Consider the following 19075-nt stretch of genomic DNA (forward strand, 5'->3'; position numbering starts at 1 on the left):
ATCAGACGTGCACAGCTATGTTGCTGTGGTGACCCCTTGTGAAAACGGAGGCTGCCAAAAGTAGTTTACTTTCATTTAAACTTTCCACAAGTGGTTTGATCAATGATAATTTTGTAATAATGCTTCTTGGTAATACATGTTATGCTATTGGAAATCCTTTGTCAAATATATCTCGACCATGGCTCGTCTCAACACGTCACTACCTTTTTCTCTAAACAGCTCAATCAGAGCTGTCCCTCTGGTATACTCAGCAAGTGGTGATTATTCTAAACCTATAATAATGAAAGAAAATATCAAATAAACCTTGTTGATGTTGCAATGTTCATCTTCTGTGGAACAGCAGCGCCATCTTGAGGCTATTGTCAGAAATACAGAAACTTACATTTTACAGTGCATGCATGTCCTGGTTTGTGCTCTAAAATAAAAACTAGGAGATATTCAAATTATCTGTTTAAATAATTCTAATATTTAAACATTTAAGTTTAAAATCGGCAAACTGTTTTTATACGTAAAGGATACGTTCTGCTATAGCAAAACGGCCGAAATACAATTATAGCCAAATAAAAGTGACTGTGACAGAAATAGATAAATAAATGATAAATCACTGTAAGCAGATAAACTCAATTATGTAGAAAAAGTCAAATAAAGGATCTCAATAAGAAAAAAAAAAGATGGATATCTGCCACACTAACCTCGATACATAACATGTTTGGCAATACACGCACACACATACCCTAGTTGTGTGTGTCGGCTTTGCCCTGCAGGTGAACTTTACCGCCCGCTCACTAACAGCCGCAGCAGGTACATGTGATGTTTCACCACTCCCGTGTTTAGTGATCGTGGTCTGACTGAAGACACACCCGGTTTATTTGGAACTCCCACTCAGACGTGTTAGCGTTACATTTTATTTCGCACAACTCACGAAGTTGGCTAGCTAACACTAACGTCGTTGAGCTAGCCCTGTCAGGCGGCGTTAACGTGTTAAAGGTAACGCTGGGTTAAAGGAAATGTTTTCAGACTATCGCAGTAAATATAAAATATGGACTTTCTTCAGCTAACAGCGGTGGCTGTCACCTCCAGCGATCCCTGAAACACTGCAACATCAGGTAAGAGGAGCTAGCATGCTACGTTACCAGGCTAGCTAGTCGCTAGATGTGTTTGAGTGACTTTTTCTGAATATCTGAAACTAATCTGCCTGTTGGAGCTCACATCTTTGGTCGCTTTAAGGCAGTTATATGACTTAAGAACAGCTGGCTTGTGAATGTTGGCCGATGTCCTAACTTCACCTTACCACACTGGTGACAGCTAGCTAGCCAGCTAAATTAGCCGCTACACCGGCAACCTCAATGTTTTGAAATGTGACTCATGGCTGCCATCTGATTTCTCCAGTTTGAATCCACTGTGGCCTAACCTAACCGGTTTCAAAACGGCGGCGGCAGCACAGGAGAAACTGGACCCGTCCGGCTCAGCATCCAGCTCAAAGATGGAGTTGGCAGCGGTGAGTGCTGCCATGTTTGTCATTGACAGCATGCAGACAAATGGTCAATTACCTGATGCGACACGTTTCCCTCGTATAACAGTTGGGATTTTTAGCGCAGGGAAACATGAGTGATGTCTGTCGCTTACTTATAGAAATGCCATTTCAATTGTAGCTCTCAGTATTTCTAGGGAAATGCACACCTTGTATGACAGTATAGACCCACAGGCGACTTCATTAGGTACAGGCTTGTACACTGTAATCCTAAAGTGATGAATTGTTTTAGCAACAATACTCAGATAGGCAGTAACATTTAAACAATGCTCTATTATGTTGGTACTATGAGGCCCAAAGTCGTCACACACACAAAATATAACACACATTACACCAAAAAGAGCATGCTATCATGTGGTTTACACCAATTTTTAACCCTACTGTCCAAATCTGACAGCAGAAATTGAGACTCATCCAACCAGACTCATCCGCTTGCTCATAGGGTCTCGACTTGATTGTTGGGGTTTTGTCTATTTTCTCAGTATTATTGTAGGGTCTTTACCTTACAATGTAAAGCACCTTAAAACTCTTAGAATAAGATTGAATTGAATTTCTTCAATCGTTTATTGTCCAGTATTGGTGCAAATCGACGCCCATGTGAATTATAGCCTCTTTTTCCTATTTCCTTATCTATGGACTGGCTACATTGTGATCTTCTGCTGCTCTAGCCCATCTGCGTCAAGGTTTGACCTATTGTTTGGTCAGAGATGCTCTTCTGCATACTTGCGTTGTAACGAGTAGTTATCTGAGTTACTGTTGCTTTAGTTAAAGCTTAAAGCAGTGTATTCATCCTTCTCTGACCTCTGACACCAGGAAGGCATTTTTGCTGTCACACACTGAATTTGTTTTCCTTTGTTTTGGACCGTTCTCTATAAACCCTGGAGATGACTGTGTAGGAAAAATCCCAGAAGATCAGCATTTTCTGAAATCCTCAGACCAGCCTGTTTGGCACCAACAGCAGTGTCATGTTGAAAGTCACTTACATTAATTTTCTTCTCTATCCTGATGCTCTGTTTGAACTTCAGCAGGTCGTCTTGGCCATGTTTACATTAATTAGATTAGATATTTGCATTAACGAGTAGTTGAACAGCTATTCTTAATAAAGTGACTGAGTGTATAGCTTCATATTTTCTCCTGTTAAAACTAAAACTAGCATTCTTATGATTGACCTGAATGTAATGTCCACGTGAACTGCTCCATGACTCATGCTATTTGAAAAAGATGCATTTTAGCACTGAGCTATACAGAGAGGCGAGCACCAAATACAGACGCGCGAGTGTGTGTGTTTGAAAGATAAAGATAGAAGCCCGTAGAAAAACGTGGGCTAGATTAAGCTTCTGCTTTGGCTGCTGAAATGGGGGAGGGAGGACGGGAAGCAGGAGAAAAGCCACTGTAGGTTGGCGAGAGCGAGTGAGCGAGGGGAAGGTTTGTAAGAGATGGAGGTTTATTTTATAATATGTTATTTGTAAGAGCAGCATCACAGATAGAGGGAGGTGAAAGTGGGCAAAATGCAGGAAAAACAGGATTCTCAGAGCCGAGCCCCGGGCATCCCGGGGAAGGTAGGACAGCATCTTTGTGCTTAACGTGTGATTTAAAGTGTCTCGTGTGTGTGTGTGTGTGTGTGTGTGTGTGTGTGTGTGTGTCTGTAAAGGCAACGTATAGAAGGCTGATTATGATTATTTGTGGTTTGTTATTGTTGTTGGAATATTTATTTATTTTTGCCAATTGATATAATTTCTGTTTAACAGTTTACCTTCAGGTGTAGCTAAATTTAGCCCCTGTCTGCGTGTCACATTCTGCCTGCCTTTTTGTCTACAAGGCATGTACCCACTGATAATGTTCAGTCTCACTTTAATTCTATGCAACAGACAGTGTGTGTGTGTCTGTGAGTGAGTGAGTGAGTGAACTGTCTCTACACATCTCCATCATCTCCACTGTGTAGGAACCTGGCCTCTGCTCTGTGCTACAGGGTGTTTTATTGCAGTGGAAATGTCACACAAACATATTTAGATTTTAATCCCAAGTCCAATTCATGTATATTTATGATATGATATTTTCTTTGCTTTGTCAAGCTGTTTTTATGCATAGTTGTTTGAGAATGAATATATACAGATTTCTCTGCCATTCAGCAAGAGGTGACCAGTGGCGAAGAAGATGCTGAACGGCATATTTTTCTCGTTATCCTCTTTACGCTGTGACTAATCCTTTACATTTCTTTCTGCTTTATCTCCCTTCTTGTCTGTTTTCTGTCTCTGTCCTCTTTTCTGGTCCGCCATTTCTTTCTCATGTCACTTCCTCGCTTGTCCTCTCGTTGGTTTTCTCCCATCCTTCCTTTTCCTCGTCTCTCTGTCGGTCTCCATCGTCCTTCTTTATGTCTGTCGTTGTCCTCAGGCTCACCCAGCTCTCAAAGCCTTTATGTGTGGCTCCCTCAGTGGCACCTGCTCTACACTCCTCTTCCAGCCTTTGGATCTGGTGAAGACACGACTGCAGACCCTGCAGAACAATGCCAAGCCCGGGTGTGTGTGCACACACATTCACACAGATACACAGTGAGAACATTTCACCTGCATGTACATCAGACACGTGTACATCACCATGCCTCTGATTTTATACTTTTTTCTCTCCCCCTCTCTTTTTCTGACTTTAACCCACTCACATACACATAAAAAGCATAAGAGGACAAAATCTTCTGGCAGTGCCAGCCTCAATCTCTTGGTATGACCCATATGGGGCAATTAGTCACACCAGCAGGATGTAATTATGCTGTCAGGCTGCTGGGTTGCAATTACAGCCACTGAGAACAGCAAATGTAAACATTTAAAAGTGGAGTTTTATTTATTTCACATGTGGAGGCCTTTCTTTAGCACAGAGCTCCAGAAGGATCATTTCTGTGGTAATTGATTTCACAGTAGTGATTCACCACAGCTGTAACCATTTATTGTCAGCATGTCTTTGAGTGTTTACAGTACTGTGCAAAAGTCTTGGGCCACCCCTCATTTATTTATGTTTTGCTTTGAAAATTGAAAACTAGTGGAGCAGTGTATGGAAATAGTTTGACTTTCAAGTCATTAGAACTGTACAATATTTGGTGTAGCTGCTTTAATCCGTCAAGACAGTCTGAACTCTGCTGGGCAAATTTTCTTGTCATTTCTTTCAGTAGTCTTCAGGGATAGTTCTCCAGGCTTCAAGGACGTTCAAGGCTCTCCTTTGGATGTTGGCTGCCCTTTGTTCTGTTCTCTGTTAAGGTTGAGGTCACTGCTGAGGTCTGGGCTCTGGGGAGGCCAATCCATTTTCCTAAGAACACATCACGCTGAACATGTTGAATTTTCAGCTAATAGCTCTTTGGCAATCACCTTCTTGGTGCAAAAATAGTGTTTCATGCCTGTCAAACTGTGGTCTCTAGATTTAAGTAAAGAAAATGGGAACAAATGATGTGTTTTTATGACAGGCTGCTCTTAAAAAAAGTCCCTAAAGATCCATCCATCCACTTAGCTTATCCTTATCTGGTATGGGCCGGAGCCTATACCAGTTAGAGGCAAGAGGCGCGGTACACCCAGGAAAAGTCGCCAATCTGCTAACACAGAGAGACAGACAACCATTTGCACTCACGTTCATGCTTGGGGGCAATTTAGAATCACCAATGAATCTAGCCCCACTAACTACAGTTCTTAGGACTGTGGGAGGAAGAGGACCCATGCAAACTCCACACAGAAAGATGTAGTCGAACTCATGACCTACTTGCTGTGAGACAACAGTGCTAACCGCCGTGCCTAAAGATACAATTTAGAATTAAATTTTTGTTAAGTTGTTTGTTTGTAGACACAACACTGGTTCATCCTTTGAGTTACGTGTCTTATCTTATGCTCTAATGACTCAGGTCAGTGTTAAGTGGCTTAACAAACCAAAAAATAAATAAGTTCCTGAAAGTGGTCGGGTACAAGGACTGGACTGAAAATTGGTGGAAAAGCAGCCAATTTCCAAATAAAAAAACTTTGGAAGACCTTCAGAAAGCCTGGCTCCTTGGAAGCAAAATATAAATTAGAGGAGGCTTAAGTTTTTTTGCACAGTAGAGTGTAATGTTTTTTTTGTTTTGTTTTATTTGTTTGCACAATTTAATTTGTTTGTATTGATTTCAAAATTTTGTCTTGCAGCGCACCCAAGGTGGGAATGTTTAGCGTTTTCATCAATGTTATTAGGACAGAGAAGTTCTTCAGTCTGTGGAAAGGTGTTTCACCGGTGAGCAACTGAATGCACCGTTTTCATTATTTACAACAAATCCTGTTTGTTGCATGTTTGTACGCAGATGGCTGCCCTTCCCCTGAGCCTGGTTCTACCAGAGGTTTCTTCCTTTTAAAAGGGAGTTTTTCCTTCCCACTGTCACCAAGTGGTTGCTCATAAGGAGTCGTCTGATTCTTGGGGTTTTCTTTTGATTATTGTACGGTCTTTACCTTAGAATAAATAGAACTTTTGGGCGACTGTTGTTGTATTTTGACGCTATATAAATAAACTGAATTGAAATTTTATTCTCCCACCAACACTCAAACTCATAGCGCATGCTCCCCTCTAAGAAACCCATGTAAATTATGCCTTTGTTTTTAACCAAGACAACAAAAACTGTTCTCCCTGTGCAGTCATTTGTGCGCTGCATCCCTGGGGTGGGTATCTACTTCAGCACCTTCTACTCCCTGAAGCAGCACTTCTTCCTGGACCGAGCTCCCAACGCTGGCGAGGCAGTTCTGCTCGGAGCGGGTGCCAGAGCTGTGGCCGGAGTCTGCATGTTACCATTCACAGTCATCAAGACGCGCTTCGAGGTATCTACCAGCTAACAGACTCTGACGCCAGATGGTCAGAGATGAAATATCTACTAATCTTCTCACATCTGTTTTTAAAATAAAGTTGTGGAACTGCTTTTAGTCAGAGGTTTTTGCTCTATTTTATTATGACCCTCTTTTCTGTGGAGACACGTAGTGTGGATACAAAGGCAGTCATTTACATCTATTGTCACTCAATCAACCGCATGATTAAAGACATTTCATTTCAATTTTTCTGTGTTTTTCAGAGTGGCTTTTACAGTTATGTGAGTGTGCCCGGTGCTCTGAGGAGTATGTATGAGACGGAGGGAATCAGGGCTCTGTTTTCTGGGCTGACTGCCACGCTGCTCCGCGACGCTCCTTTCTCCGGCATCTACGTCATGTTTTACAGCCAGGCCAAGAGAGCGCTGCCTCAAGGTGAGAGTCACACTCAGTCAGCAGATCAAAATGGAGGTTAAGAAAAATGTGAAGAGTTATGTTTTGCCAGGAACATAATGCAGAAATTTGCATTAGTGTTTTAACGCTTGTGCAGAAAATCAATCGGGTGGATTTAGTGCTTGTACAGTTCGTTCTGTGAGCAAAATCAGTAAAGCTGTGCACAGACTGATAATGAATGACTGAAGAAGTAAATTGGGTGGCTAAAAATTCTGCAAGCAGCTGTATGCTGCACAATCACAATCACATTTATTCACGTCCACCACAGAAGGTAGCCCAGCTTATATGAACCATTAGAGAAAGTCCTTTATTTTCTTTGACAAGTCCCTCCATCGTGTAGCAGTTTCTGCATTCACATAACACACGAAAGATCCTGGATTCAGTCTTGGGAGCAGACACAAATCCCTTTGTGGTTGTGTCAGAAAGACCAGCCAGGGTAAAAATCTTCCCAGTCAAGATATGCGGAGATGCCCGCTGTGACGGCCCCTTGTGAATAAGAGAACTTTTATTTAATTATGAGCAAAAATCCTGAACTTGATGCATTCCCATTTTCACAATTTCTTTCCATTTCACACCTTTTTTGTGCTAAAAGCACTTGATGTAAAACATATGAAGCAACATGTTGTGGAAAACCCTCACTGTGAGCACTGATGTCTTTGTAGCGCTTCATAATACGACTCTGATGTAGTTTCCCAACTTTTACCATGTAAACAAATTAAATGGTTTATGGCAAATGCTTAAAATGTAGGTAGAGAGAAAAAAACTGAGTAACAATAATTATACTGTGAGTATATTGTAAGAAAGAAGGTTGTTTTCCTTTTGTAAATTCTAATTATCTAGTAATATTAGAGGTTCATGTTTTATTATTGTGTAACCTTACTTCTGTCTCTTGTTGTAGGTGCACAGTATCATTGAGGGGATGTGAGGGCTTTTAATTGCAATGTGCAAAAGGGGTTCTTACATGGTAATTGCAAGTTACTATTAGGAGTGAAGGCTTTAATATAGAATATCCTGTTTCCCCTTCTTACTCTGTAATTAAACAGTATTATTAAGATGATGGCAGGCCTGTGTTACAGAGCATCCCATTTCTCCTAATAGTAACTTGTAATTACTGTCTAAAAATGGGTTCTTGCCTTGTAATTGCAAGCTACTGTTAGGGGTGTGGCCAAGTGAATTGGTGATGTACATTAGGGCTGCCGCTATCAAACATTTAATTAATTGAGTATCGATTAATAGAGTAATGGGATAAGGCAGCCGTTCTCAAAATACCCTTTCACACTTTAAATACTGATAAATACTTTTGTCTTATTAATGAGCCATAATAAATATTCAAAAGAGAAAAGCACAGGTCTTTAACAATCCACTGCTTCATGGTGTAACATTTTTAGAAACTGCAATATTTTTAGTATTTTACCCAAAAACAACATCTGTCAAAAACCCTCTCACTGTATTTACATGCCAATAAAAATGTGGGTGAAATGCTCGCTACAGAGTTTTAAACATTAAAACATCACAGCAAGAAATTTGTGTCGAATATGCTTTATAATCAAGTTACTCAATGAATCATCGCAGCTCTTTGTGAAACTGTGATGTTTAATGTTTTCCACGTATTTTTCTCTTTCTGTGGTTTGACTGATTGTTTTTATTTAAATCATCTGACATCCTCGGGTTCTCTTCTCTCAGAGGTGACCTCGGCGCCCTACGCCCCGCTGGTGAACTTCAGCTGTGGGGTGATTGCGGGTGTCATGGCATCAGTAGTAACGCAGCCTGCAGATGTAGTGAAGACTCACATTCAAGTCAGACCCTCCCACTGTAGCACAGCAGGTGCAGTTCGCCGCATCTACATGGTGTGTACTCACGTTCTTGTTGTGTTTTTCAGTAAGAAGCAACACTTTCACTATTATATAACATCTAACTGAGGATTGCTGCTCTGGCCTTTCCTTCAGGAGCACGGCATGGCTGGGTTTTTTCGTGGAGCTGTGCCCAGGTCTCTTCGACGCACTCTCATGGCTGCCATGGCTTGGACTGTGTATGAACAGCTGATGGCTCGAATGGGCCTCAAATCCTGAAGAGCAAAAGTTTTTAGCTGCAAGAGAAGGGAAAGAGCTATAAGAGGATACTTCTGTATTATTATTATTATTATTATTATTATTATTATTATTATCATCTAAGAAGTAAATGGAGCTGAGGAGCTTACAGGGTCAGTGAGCCAGCAGTAACAAGATAATAAGCAAAGGAAGCAGGTGGATAAATGCCTGAAACACATGAGTAAGAGTGCTCTGTTTGTGTGTTTGCTGTGTGTGTGTGAAACTGTTTGGGACTGTGATGTTACACCTGAAGCACTCTTATGTCCGTCTCGGACTGTAGTGACACTCCCTGCTGTGAAGTGAACTCGTCCCTCCTAATATTTATGTTCCTGAGGTATGGCTACTAGCGATCAGAAAACGGGGCCAGTGGCTCTTCTGGCTAACAGAGTTGCCTTTGACGATGTTTTAAAATACCGTAGAAACGAACGAGACACTCAATAAGCTGGTGTCACTTACATCCGATGAAGAAGCAAAGCACTGCAGGTTCTGCCATATTTGTTCTGACAAGATTGAGCAATGTTTCGTACTTGCTGACTGATCTCTTTTTTTTTAAGAAGCAGAGAAGTTTATTTGTTTCAGGCTCAGACAATCAGTACTCACACAGCTGCATTATGGGAAAATGGAGGCCAATGCTAATAACTGTGTTAAAGCCTTTGTTGCTGTATTGCTTAAAACTTTGCTAGCTACGTTTATATAAAACTATGGTGCGTTTTCGACTCGGCGTAATGATAGCCACATCTGTAGCTAAATCAATGAATAGCAGTGATTTCATCTCACGAGAAAAACCCAACAAAAAAGTCAGGATTTTATGGATTTTTTATTTTATTTTAAATGAATTTTATAAATAAATTGTTTGATTATTTGTAGGATTTTTCATTTTGAGACAACCTGTGGAGCTTCTCAGTAGCACTGTGGTTTTGATTCTCGGTAGTTTTGCTTGTTTTCTGCACACAGGAGTAGCATTATATATATATATATATATATATATATATATATATATATATATATATATATATATATATATATATATATATATATATATATATATATATATATATATATATATATATATATATATATATATATATATATATATATTAAAAAAAAGGCAACTTTGACTTTATTTTATGATGAGGGATTTGATTTTTGTAGGAAACACTGAATGTAAACACAGATTTCTGCGTTTAAAAGAAAACTCCACCTTTAAAGGCGCTGCAGGTTGCCCTTCACCCTGCATTTAAATGAGCACTTTCACAAATTTATTTTCTTAGTACACATATATATATTTAGGTTACCAGGCGAAGTTGAAGTCATTTAAGTATTTCAGGTTTTGCTGAAGTCAGGTACCTCCTCTGATCAAACAGTATTTCCAGAATATTAAGCTTCCAAGTGAAGCATTGCTTAATCATTGCGCTGACATGTTTATAAAGAGTCCATACCGGTGATGGAGCTGTGGATCTTGTCTTTGTACAGCCTCATTCTGGAATTGTAAATATGTGACTTAATACAGAGTTGCTGATTTAACAAAAAAAAGGGTCACACTAATGAATTCCTGTAGAGTGTTTGCATAGATGTTATTTATTATTAATATAAACGAAGAGGTGGTATAATAGAGAATAATGTCTTTGTGTCTGTACATAAAATGCAAACTGAAAGACCACTCGGTGCCATCTTAGAACAGCGATGGTTGCCACCAAGAAGTAATTGTGTGTTTTACGTGATAGGAGTTTATAATAATGGCTTCCTGTGAGTCAGCAGATAAGCCCAGTTTAATGAAAGTGAGGCGCTGAGCGTCTCTTCAGACCTACAGGCTGTTTAAAGGAAAAAGGTAGTGAAGTAGGAGTTCATTTAAAAGCCTCCATGTTTGCTGTCTTAACTTGAGCTGTGCCATAATTCCCACCACCTCACCTCCATTGTTGTGACTGTCCTGCATTCAGTGTTATGGTAGACACTCTGTCTGTGCGCGTGTTTGCTCAGACAGATGCTGTGCCTGTCTGATTTTTAAGTTGAATAAAAATCTCCTGTTTCTGTTTTTGTTGTTTCCAAAAATGATTTTGACTTTGTGTTATAAATGAAGGGGAGTTTGATGTTTGATCATTTTATTTGCAGTTTTGTATCCAGAACATCTCTCCTAAACCATACCGACTACAATGTGATCCACGTTACTGACAGAACATGCATGTTGCTATTAAACACAGTCACATTCAATAGATATTATCTAGGGCTAGCCTGTGAGAACAATGATGAGGCATCTGCATGTTATCATATACAGTTTCCCACAGAATGTATGGAGGGCATCATTAAATAATTAAATGTGTTATCAATTAAAATTTAAAATGTATTTAATATTTTAAATGAAATGAATTTGTTTATATATTTAACATTCAGTGTTAATTAATGAGACATTTAATTAACTAATGACATTAATTTAATTATTTATTGATGTTTTATTTAATTCATTTTGGCACCCAAAGCCATAACATTATATTTATAACTAATGTATTGTGCAATCTGTTCTCATGCTAAGACCATCAAAGACAAATTTATTATCTACTACACTGCAAACTTTTATTTTGAATGTTCAGTCAGTCTTCAGTCTGCTAGCCTCCTGCTGAATCCCTTGCTGAAAACGGTCCTCAGCATCAATCAGTTGTCTCAGGTCTCTCCTCCGATATCAGGCGCACTTCAATCCACTGCAGCTGGACTGCATCAGAAGCCTTTTTGTGCTCTGAAGATCCCCTGTGAACTGGATGGCCACTCTAATCAGCACTCGCAGCTGGAAGCTCTGGGCTGCTCGCTTTTTCTTTTCCCCTCCCCTCACTCCTCCTAACTAGTCATGGCAGATGACCTCTCCTGCCTGAGCCTGTTCGGCTGGAGGTTTCTTCCTGCTAAGAGGGAGTTTTTTCTGTCTAACGCCACAAAGTACTTGCTCATAGGGGGTCGCTTGATTGTTGGGGCTTTCCACTATAGGTTGTTAAAATTGTTGCCATGTAAATAAGCCTGGATTAAACTGAAATGCTGCAGAGTAGAATGATGAACGCTGTCACCAGCTGCAGGCCAAGACTGTGGAACTGGAGTACCTCCACAGACTGAGGAACACACTGGATCAGCAGCTGGTTATTGATGAATATGGTTAAGAAAGAACAGATCTTCTCTGGCTCTTTGTGGGAAACATTTATACAGCAGCACAGCATGTAGGAAGCCTTTCTCTTGAACCAGCCTAACATTAAAAGATGACGTTAAGTAATGCCACTTCACTAAAGATTAAAAACCAAAACGGTTGGCAAACCTATGAGAATCCATTTTTAAGTCTTTTACACATGCAAAAGTTTCTAAATGAATTTTTACATCAAAGTTAAATTTTAATAAACATTCTCACACTTTTTCTACATTTGTTTTTAGAAAAATAAAGCTGACAGACATTCGTGTTGTATGTTTGTCATTCTGCGCTACATAGGATGAAAGAAAAACCGGATGACTCTAAATCTCAGCACAAAAACTAGAGAAACAAAAACTGAGAAAGAAACCTTTGCTTTAACAGCTCAAATGCAATTGGGATTTACACGCAAATGAAACTGAGTTTCTCTTTGCAGTCCAGATTCTCCCACACTCCGTTTTTGTTTATAGCTCCACAGTAATTTCGACCTGGACACTGGTGCTCCCGATCCCCTACTGACCAGGCCTCGTATATCAGAGGGCTGCCGTCCACCCACAGCCAGCGATCAGCCAGGAAGCACAGCCCGATCCACACCCGATCGGTGACGGTGCCCTGCTGGATCTCTTTCAGGGTCAAAAGGTTCTCGGTCTCAGAGGTCAGACTTGTGAGCGTAGTGTGTGTCTCTTTACAGTACTCCAATGCTTCCTCCCAAGCCATCTTCTCCTCCATCACTGTTGTGCTGAAGCAGAAAAAGGGCAGTTCTCTCAATAGTGAGGAAGCAAACCATCCCGTCCCCATGGTACAGCCGTCCCAGCACACACGAACAAAAAGATCATAATATGTAGATGGTTGGGACTCATCCCAAACTATGCTGGTTTCATATCCTCCTCCTGACCATTTCCAGTATGTGCCTGTTTTGTAGAGACCGATCCAGAACTCACCAGAAACTTTTCCCAGGGTTGCTTTTCTCAGTTGCTTCTCTTCCCAACTTGTACTTAGAGGGGAAAGATCAGCGTAATTGGTTTGGCAGTACTGTTGAGCAGCATTCCAGTTCAACCTGTTTTGCACGTACACATGTTTACCAAATTTCTGCCCTGTCAGGTACGGCGAGGCGTTTACAATAAAGAGCATTTTCCAAAGTAGGGTCTTCATGCTGGTTCAGCCGACTGGTGTGATGAGCCTTAGCCTGTGCTTCCTCCTCAGTTATTGCTTGAAATAAATCGAGGAACACCTCCTGCTGACTCCCTCATTCTTCTGTCACTGCATCTCATGCATATGACATCATGTAAATACAATTTGATTACCACACCCTGGATTTTTACTCCGCCCATCATCTTTAATGCACTCCAACCCCCACACCTCCATGTTTCACGTGAGTTTTGAGAGCATCAGCAAAGACCACATGAAATATTAAAAACTACTGTTGCCTTCACAGTTCATACATGTTAAGTACACATTATCTCTCTGTGATACTGAAGCTGATTATGCTGACGTAATGTGGTCTGTAATGGAGAGTAAACCACCCAGGTAAGTTCACTTAATGTGGGTATAGATAAAGGTAAATAAATGGCTATATTAAAACTAACCAAGAGTTATAACACAAGCTGCTGATAGATTTATCTCACACTAAAAGGACATGTTGGTGACATAACATTAAAGCACGTGGTTAATGTAGTCAGGCTTCAAAGCCAAAAGTAAAATTGAAATAAGCACTGGGCTCATTTTGCTTGCAAAATTGCAGGGATGAACTTGTGTCATGGAAGTCGGCACAAACTTTCCCGAATAATTTTGTTTAGTAAATTTATTTCCATTTCACATTGAGAAACAAAATGTTCTGTTTGAGCTCACATGTCATTTTCTCTTTCTACACGCTTCCCTCATGTTTTCTGTGGCAAAACTGAAGCCTCAGTGTGCATCACAACCTGCCAACAGCCTCTAAAAGAACAGTGGCAAGAAAATATACTGAAGGGGTGTGAAAGGGTCTACTGAATGTGTGTTATGCAGCCATGTTAGAAAAATAAGCAGTCAGACCATTTTCTAATGTGCAATGAACACAAAGCAGGCTCAGAAATGACCAGATGTGATACTATAAAGCTTTAATTATATGTTGTTGGTGGCCCCAAATAAACCCAGATGGATTGATCTGTGCATTAAAACGTGTCTGTGGACGCAGGTTGTACAATTTTGTAAAACAGCCTGTTCTCAAATGTCAGGCTGGTGCAACCATAAACATAAACTAGGATGAAATAGGAGACTAAAAATAACGACAATTATATTTGATCAGAGGACCTCATTCATGTCTTTATAGCTGGCTCAAAAGGGCTGTAGCGCTCTCTTAATTATACATAAAATAGAGGAATTTAGCTACAAAATTTATTTATATAACTCTGGTTCTCAGGTTTGATTTAATCAGTGTCAACTGATTGTTGGTTTGGTAAAAATTTGATTACAACTTGCCTGATGAGGTGTTAAAAGGACATTTTTATTGAGACTTGATGTGGATGGTGTGGTACAGTCTGTGGTGTGATTGGTGTAGCAGGCTGCTGTGTTTACAACATGTACTGGTCATTGTTGCCTGCTGTGAACAACAAAGACCTGACTAACGGCGCAGAGTCCACCCATCAGGGATGACTCGCCACCACGAACTGTGTGCTCTCTCAGAAGAGTCTTTATGTGTGCGTCACAAAAATGCACAAAAATGCACGTGCAGAGTCTCTCTCTCGCTCTCTGGGAGAGGCAGGCCATCAGAAAAGTGAAGGAGTGAGACAAAGGATCAAAAAGAGGTGGAGCTAAAAGTTAAAAAATAAGAGCCAATCAGAACTAGAACCAGCCAGGAGCCAATACACTAAGAGCCTGCTTTACATAGTTGTAGCTTGTCATCTGTGTGTGTGTGTGTGTGTGTGTGTGTGTGTGTGTGTGTGTGTGTGTGTGTGTGATGCTTCAATGTAGAAACATAGAAAGTTTGAGCTCGCTGCATATTTAAAACTATAAGCTAAATATTTTTATGTGTGCTGTGATTGCTGCGTTTTCACTGATCCAACCACAGCAGCAGTATTAGAGCTCAGTGTTTATAAATAAAGTTTTTATGTCATGTTGTTGTCCGAAGGGTGACGGCCTCTCCCTTAGAGAGAAGGTGAGGAGCTCGTAGCTCAGGAGCTCAGGGTATTGCCGCTCTCTTCCACACTGAAAGGAGCCAATTGAGGTGGTTCGGGCAAATGACTAGGATGCATCCTGGGTGAGGTGCTGCAGGCATGTCCCACCGGGAGGAGGCCCCAGGGGAGACCCAGTCACATGTACTGTGTTATAAAATATCAGGTAGCCATTATTTGGTTGTTAATAAGCCAGATGTTTATTGTACACTGAATTCAAGATCAGGATCACTGGTTGAAATATAAATGAACAATTTGTTGAAGTAGAAAACATTAAAGAGTCTGCAAAGTCATACAATATGCTGGACAGGAGAATGAAGTGCATAAAATGAGGCAAATATATATATATTAGGGGTGCAACGATACACAAAATTCACGGTTCGGTTCGGTTCGATACTTTGGTGTCACGGTTCGATATTTTTTCGATACAAAAAAAATGTTCATGCCTTTTTAATTTGTCATTTATTAAAATTATAAATATATATTTTAACTCAAAAGTACAGTTTTTAAATTTAACCCTAACCCTTGTGCGCGTTTTTTATTTTGACAGCGAATGCGCACCTGCGGACCACTTATGTGCAGCCCTGGTTATTTAGCTCGTCATATTGCAGCCACAGAAATTCTTTTGTCCATGAAACCATAAAGCTGCACTTTCTTTTTGCCTTATAGTCTGATTTGTCATAACTTCTCCGTTTTGTGGTAAGCTTTTCTTTGGCTGTCACTTCTTCACCCTGACCTGTCTTATTTGGCTCAGAAGAAATGAAATATATATCCTCAACCTCTCACATGTTTAAGCTTGCTGCGGGAGATTTCACTTGTCATGTTTGCATAGTGAGCTAACGATTAATAAGACGATGTCAGAGGAATTGGTGCACAAATTTTCATCACTCACAGATCAGTGCTGTCGCTCTCTATACACAGTTCGCGCGATTGCAAAGTGAAAGCAAAAAAACAAGCGCAAATTCAAACGCGAATTCAATATGTCACATATTGACAGTGGCTCACCGATGCCAATGACATAATTACCCAGCTACATTTCTGAAAGAATGCAAAAGCATTGACATATATTTTTCTTCCTACAATAGCCCGACGGGCAGGGAAGAGAAAGATTTTGGTAGCCCGACTGAAAAAAATCTCTAGCACCGGGACGTCGGGCTAGCGATATTGCAAGCCCTGTATCTGATTGAGGAATCACTCATCTTTGGAAAAGAGAGTTTATTACAGAGAAATGTCTCTTTCCAAAATAAAAGCTATACTATCCGCTTCTTCTGGGCTATATTCTCAGCAGCATAAGGAGAATCATGTGCTAACAGCTGTCTAAATGACTCGGCTAAAGTTAGTAGCATGCTTGTTGTTTTTGTCTTTGCACTAGGATGATGTTGGCGTAAATGTGCAGTCATATTCGTTGTGTTCCCACTAGTGATTTCAGGTTAATCTCGTTGAAATGACCTTAACGCCACAACACGGCAAATCTCCGTTAACGAGCTACCGCCGATCGCCCCGTGCATGGGGCTAGACGGCCAACACGTTAACGAGCTAACTGCGCTAACACACTAGCTCCCACCCATGTAATTGAGCATTGCACGGCACATCCAACATACTGTTTTACTTTAGTCCATGACTCGCTTACCTTCAGGGTCATACGTCACATGAAAACCAAAATAATTCCAAACGCCAGATCTGGAGAGCTTAACTTCTGTCTTGCTAGCTTGCCCTGCGCTCTTCCTTCTGACTATGCTGTCTGTGTTGAGCACTCAGTGGATCTGCACTCGTCAGTGCAGCCTAGGCGGAGTAGTCGAACGCAGATTCACTGAGCGCTCAACACAGACAGCATCGTCAGAAGGAAAGTTGATAAAATAAATTACAAATGTTGTATTGTTCGATACATATGCGTACCGAACCGAAAGCACTGTATCGAACGGTTCAATATCGATACGAATATCGTTGCACCCCTAATATATATATATAGACTATTTAATATTTTTGAAAATGCACAGAACCAAATATTTGCTTTGATTATATCTTTGAATAAGAGGTGCCTATTTAAGATTTATGAAAGGTTTCAAATGCAAAATTGGTGACAAGAGACTGCTTCAACTACAGATATCACACACAAAGATTCATGTAAATACAAGCAGCTAAATCATTATTGAAAAAGTCATATTGCTGAAAATATGTTTGAGATATTTTTTTCACCACTGTTTCTACAAATTTTGTTCCCTCAGCATAAAAATTGTACACATTTTTATGTATTTCTTTATTTTTAAGACATCTGCACATTTTTCAATGAGTCTGATAGTTGGATGTCAGATTCTAGATTAGCTGATCTACTGCTAATAAAAAAAAAAACACTATAATTCATTTCTATAATAGTCTACATCAGCAGGCTGATGAGGATACTCTTACTCTGTCTGCAGTGCCTCATGGCCCCCTCCCAGGTCATTTTCTTCTTCACCACATTAAGCTGATACGAGGAATCTGACCCTTACTGATGCACATTTTCTCTGCCTCTAACAAGGTCGTGTCTTCTGAGGTATCAATCTGGATCGCAGCCAACCTGCAGGCACTGGTAAGAATGAGCGCTCCAATGACGATCTTCTCCGTCCTGCTTCTTCTCACGGGAGGAATGAGACTGTCTTTTTTGAGCTCTGTCACTTGGATCGAGTTGATAAAGGAGGAGACACAGTTAATGACATGAATAATTAACATATCTATGTACAATCCGTCTACAACATGATGTGGATCATGGATCATTAACACAATGATAAAACAATTTTGCATGTCCATCTTGATATTTGTTTCTGCAAAACAAATATCAAGATGGACATGCAAAATAGTTTTATGGTGAATTTCAGTGTCTGAACTGCTGTTTTTACTGTGGAGGACAAACAAATCCTACCTGCCTGCCTACCTAGGTAGCCTTCAGAGACTGATTTAAACAAAATAACTTATTTGCCTTTCAAGCCATGCATTTATAATTGTGTTTTTGTTGCTTTGGAGTTTGCTTTTCATTGAGTTTGCCAGTCAATGTTCTATGATGTATATAACTTTTTCTTTTCTCAGTATTTCCCAGCTTCACATGGACAAATGCGGCTGTGTCTTACAGTTAACATCCTTATTGTATCCCCACACAAACAGTCACAGATGGCTGCCCCTCCCTGAGTTTTGTTCTGCTGCAGGTTTCTTACTGTTAAAAGGTAATTTCTTTATTTTTTTAATGTTCTTTATGTTTCCTTATTGTGCGTAAGTTTGACTATGGGATTCCTGGGTTGTTAGCTTCCTTTCTAAAATGTTGTTATGTCCTTACCTTGAAAGATAAACTGCTTTCAGAGGATTATTTCTTTGATTTGTCATTATATAAACATTGCTGAGCTGAAGTGAGAATAATGCTGATTGTTGTACGGTGAACTGGACTTCATATACTTAACCTAAAGATTCATTGGTCCAAAGTGATATCCATTTAACTTAATTTCATGATATATACTATAATGTTTTATACTTTTGTATAAAGGGTATGTACGTCTTTGAAAGAAAGAAAAATCAAGCAGTGAGAATGACTCATCTTTATTGTGATGTTTGCACTCAGCTTCAATGATGACTGTGTAAAGTGAAACGTATCTTAAAGAACGATAAACCTACAAATACCAAGAAAATGTTCCACCCCAGATGGGACTCGAACCCACAATCCCTGGCTTAGGAGGCCAGTGCCTTATCCATTAGGCCACTGGGGCGCGCACGAGTCGTCTCGAGAAAATTACACTAATATTAATTGAGGATAAGTGACAAACCATACTAAAAGGCAGTAAAAAAATAAGTTAGTGGTTGATTTTTTTCTGTTTGGTTTGGAATCCATATCTATGTTTCTATTTTTATTTTTAATAAACGTACTGAATAAATCCAACTCA

The 19075-nt window shown here is 40.0% G+C and overlaps 2 protein-coding genes and 1 non-coding gene across 5 annotated transcripts; 1 reads left to right on the forward strand and 2 right to left on the reverse strand.

Moving 5' to 3' along the window:
• Positions 1–724: 724 nt before the first annotated feature.
• Positions 725–9881, forward strand: slc25a38b (solute carrier family 25 member 38b). 3 transcript variants are annotated; one of them, XM_076885066.1, is made up of 9 exons: positions 725–987; positions 1055–1106; positions 1390–1498; positions 3923–4047; positions 5683–5767; positions 6163–6342; positions 6591–6759; positions 8461–8624; positions 8724–9881. In XM_076885066.1, exons 3-9 carry the CDS (start codon positions 1484–1486, stop codon positions 8844–8846), a joined length of 861 nt encoding a protein of 286 aa, XP_076741181.1. In that variant the 5' UTR covers positions 725–987; positions 1055–1106; positions 1390–1483; the 3' UTR covers positions 8847–9881. The 3 variants fall into 3 exon arrangements, with proteins under 3 accessions (XP_076741181.1, XP_012773153.1, XP_004539303.1); XM_012917699.5 differs by having other exon boundaries at positions 746–801; XM_004539246.4 differs by lacking the exons at positions 725–987; positions 1055–1106; positions 1390–1498 and adding an exon at positions 2843–3090.
• A 2542-nt stretch (positions 9882–12423) lies between these two features.
• LOC101463673 (rheacalcin-1-like) lies at positions 12424–12819 on the reverse strand. The gene has a single exon (XM_004539368.1). The coding sequence runs from the start codon at positions 12817–12819 to the stop codon at positions 12424–12426; it is 396 nt and encodes a 131-aa protein (XP_004539425.1).
• A 6009-nt stretch (positions 12820–18828) lies between these two features.
• trnar-ccu (transfer RNA arginine (anticodon CCU)) lies at positions 18829–18901 on the reverse strand. Its single transcript has one exon. It is a non-coding gene; the product is annotated as a tRNA-Arg (tRNA).
• Positions 18902–19075: the final 174 nt, after the last annotated feature.

The sequence above is a fragment of the Maylandia zebra genome, linkage group LG6, assembly GCF_041146795.1.
Source record: "Maylandia zebra isolate NMK-2024a linkage group LG6, Mzebra_GT3a, whole genome shotgun sequence".
In the NCBI taxonomy this organism is placed as follows: domain Eukaryota; kingdom Metazoa; phylum Chordata; class Actinopteri; order Cichliformes; family Cichlidae; genus Maylandia; species Maylandia zebra.

Excerpts from the sequence above, each read along its gene's own strand:
- LOC101463673 (XM_004539368.1), bottom strand. The coding sequence starts at position 12,819 with ATGGGGACGGGATGGTTTGCTTCCTCACTATTGAGAGAACTGCCCTTT.
- slc25a38b (XM_004539246.4), top strand. The coding sequence starts at position 3,040 with ATGCAGGAAAAACAGGATTCTCAGAGCCGAGCCCCGGGCATCCCGGGG. Across the intron at positions 6,343-6,590 it reads TCATCAAGACGCGCTTCGAG|AGTGGCTTTTACAGTTATGT; the intron begins GTATCTACCAGC and ends TGTGTTTTTCAG. Across the intron at positions 6,760-8,460 it reads CAAGAGAGCGCTGCCTCAAG|AGGTGACCTCGGCGCCCTAC; the intron begins GTGAGAGTCACA and ends CTCTTCTCTCAG.